General features: G+C 58.7%; 1 protein-coding gene across 8 annotated transcripts in view; it reads left to right on the forward strand.

Annotated features, from left to right (window-relative positions):
* Positions 1–2,313, forward strand: part of SLC66A1 (solute carrier family 66 member 1) — a 16,539-nt gene extending 14,226 nt beyond the window's left edge. For 7 of the 8 annotated variants that reach the window (XM_040229426.1, XM_040229423.1, XM_040229431.1 and 4 more), the window contains one exon: positions 1,387–2,313. In XM_040229426.1, coding sequence (XP_040085360.1) covers positions 1,387–1,458 — 72 coding nt within the window. In that variant the 3' untranslated portion in view covers positions 1,459–2,313. Of the gene's footprint in view, positions 1–447; positions 1,362–1,386 lie in introns of those variants that run through there. The other variant, XM_040229425.1, reaches the window with a different exon arrangement.
* The last annotated feature ends 231 nt before the right edge of the window (positions 2,314–2,544 follow it).

Below are 2,544 nucleotides of genomic sequence, written 5' to 3' on the forward strand. Positions count from 1 at the left end.
ATCCATCTATCCATCCATCATCCATCCATCATCCATCTATCCATCCACCCATCCATCCTTCTATCCATCCATGTATCCATCTGTTCTATCCATCCATCTATCCATCCATCTGTGCATCCATCCATCCTTCTATCCACCCACATATTCCATCCATCCATCATCCATCATCTATCCGTCCATCCATCCATCATCCATCTATGCATGCATCCATCCATCCTTCTATCCGTCCATGTATCCCATCTATCTATCCATCCATGCATGTATCCGTCATCCGTTCTTCTATCCATCCATCCATCCATCTGTGCATCCATACAGCCTTCTATCCATCCACATATCCCATCCATCCATCCATCCGTCTATCTGTGCATCCATCCATCCTTGTATCCATCCATGCATCCATCCACCCATTCAAGAGTCAAACCTCCTATGTGCTGGGCACCCCTGTAGGTACCAGCTCCAGCCGTGAGCAAGAACAGATGGCCCTTGCCTCAGGGAGCTTACAGCTCAGGACACACATAATCATAAGTAATTCATTGCGGTGCCACCAAGTACCGTGGAGAAAAACTGTGTGTGTGACCAGGGGGCTGTCCTGGTTTAGAGGCTCAGCAGAGGCCTCCGTGAGTGCCATTTGAACTGTGCCCTGAAAGAGAAGTTAGGGAGGCAAGGGCAAGGGAGGAATGTTTGCGGCAGCAGTTTGTGCAAAGGCCCTGGGGAACAGGGCAAAACCAGCCCATCCAGTCCGCAGAAGGGAAGCTGCACCTTGGAGACCCAGGAGGATTGGAGGCAGAGAAACTCGAGTTCCCGTCCTGGCTCCCCTGTGTCCTGTGTGACGCGGAGCACTCTGCATGTCCCCATCTCGGTGTCTCATCGGGTTGCGGGGCAGTCACCTGAGCTGAGGCCTCTGGAAGTCCTCGGCAGTGGGCCTCACACACCGCGCGTGCTCAGTGAGGGTCTGTGGGCGGGGGGCCAGGCAGGGCGTTACTTTGATCTCCTTCGGCACAAGTAAATGTAGCCCTTGTTTCAGTGTCTGTGGCGTTCAGGGTGGGTGCAAAGAGATGAAGAAGAGCTAAGCTCTAGTGTCCCCAGATCCCTGCCCGCCACCACCGCCACTTGGGGGACCCCCTAGGATATTAGAGGAGGGGAGGAAGGCCAGATGGTGAGGCTGGGGTCAGAGGAGGCTGCCTGGGGGAGGAGGACCCCAGCACTGGACTGGCAGATGAATGGGGTTTGGCGAGGGGGACAAACGGGCCGGGAGGCCACGGCTGACCCTTCCCAGCCGGCAGGTTGCGGGGCAGGGAGAGAGGGCAGAGCGGAGCTGCTCTGAATGGGCCCCCCGGGGCGGGGCCAGCCCATCTCTGCATGTTGGGCCTTGACGCCGACCCCCAGATCTCCGTGCAGTTCTTCGTGTACCGGCATGCTGCCCCCTCGTCCGAGCGCCAGCCGCTCCTCCCTAGCTGAACAGGAACGGGGCAAGCCCGGGCTTGGGGTGGGGCAGTGCCCGGGGCCTCTCAACGCCCCCAGGAAGGGAGAAGTGCGCAGTGATGGTGCTCCTCGCCCTGGTCTAGGCCAGGGAGGCACCGGGGAGCCCAGAACTGCCAGCCGAACCGCCCCCCAGCACCCTCAAAGGCTCGTGAGCTGAAGCCCTGGCTGACCGCCTCTTCCAGGAAAACGGCCCCTGGCCCATCACCTCAACTTGGGACTTGTCCTCCCCAGGGCCGGAGGCCACTCTCCCTGGACCCTGGGGACCGGCTGCAGCGGACACTCACCTCAGAGGCCCTGAGCCCCGTTACCTACCTCACTGCCCGTCACCCACTTGGCACCTCCCATCCCCCAAGGAGGGGCCCAGGAGCAGTACTCCCAGGCGGCCTGTGGTGGTCTTCCTTCCCCAGATGCCAGGCTCTGGGGAACGGGGAGGGATGGGAGTCAGGCCCCAGGTGGGCCTGAGGGCTCAGAGTGTGGGAGATCTAGGCCAGAGGGGGCTGTGTCTGCTGGCCTGTCCCTGCCTAGCCTCCCGGGTCTCTGGGTTCTTCAACCTGTTTTCTTCGTGACGGCTCCATACCTGGTGGTAAGGACGCAGCAGCGAGAAAAGACCCTCCAACAGGGGGTCCCCGCTCTGTGGCGCTCAGCAAGAAGCAGGACGGTTAAGGTTCAGACCTTGGTTCTGCATCTCAGCTTCCCTGTGCCACACTTACCTCATCTGTGCAATGGGACAATAGTACCACCACTTCTCATGTCCTTCTAAGGAGTAAATAAAATGGTGTGGTTATGGAGGTTACCCCAAGTCTGGCGGCAGTAAAAGCTCCATGAAGGTTAGCTTTGGTCATTTTTTGATGGTGGAGGACAATCAGATTCCTCTGGAAATCGGGGAGACCTTCCAGGAGGAGGTGACATGGCAGACGGATGAACAGGAGATAACCCCAGGGAAGTAAGGGTGTTGCAGGCGGGAAGGGTGGAGAGGAGGGCAGGGCTTAGCCCGGAGCTCTAGCTCCTCTGCTCCAGCCTCGGTGTGTCTCCCAGACCCCATGCTGAGTCCACTTTCTCTTG

This window comes from Oryx dammah, unplaced genomic scaffold (genome assembly GCF_014754425.2).
Source record: "Oryx dammah isolate SB20612 unplaced genomic scaffold, SCBI_Odam_1.1 HiC_scaffold_27, whole genome shotgun sequence".
NCBI classification, from domain to species: Eukaryota; Metazoa; Chordata; class Mammalia; order Artiodactyla; family Bovidae; genus Oryx; species Oryx dammah.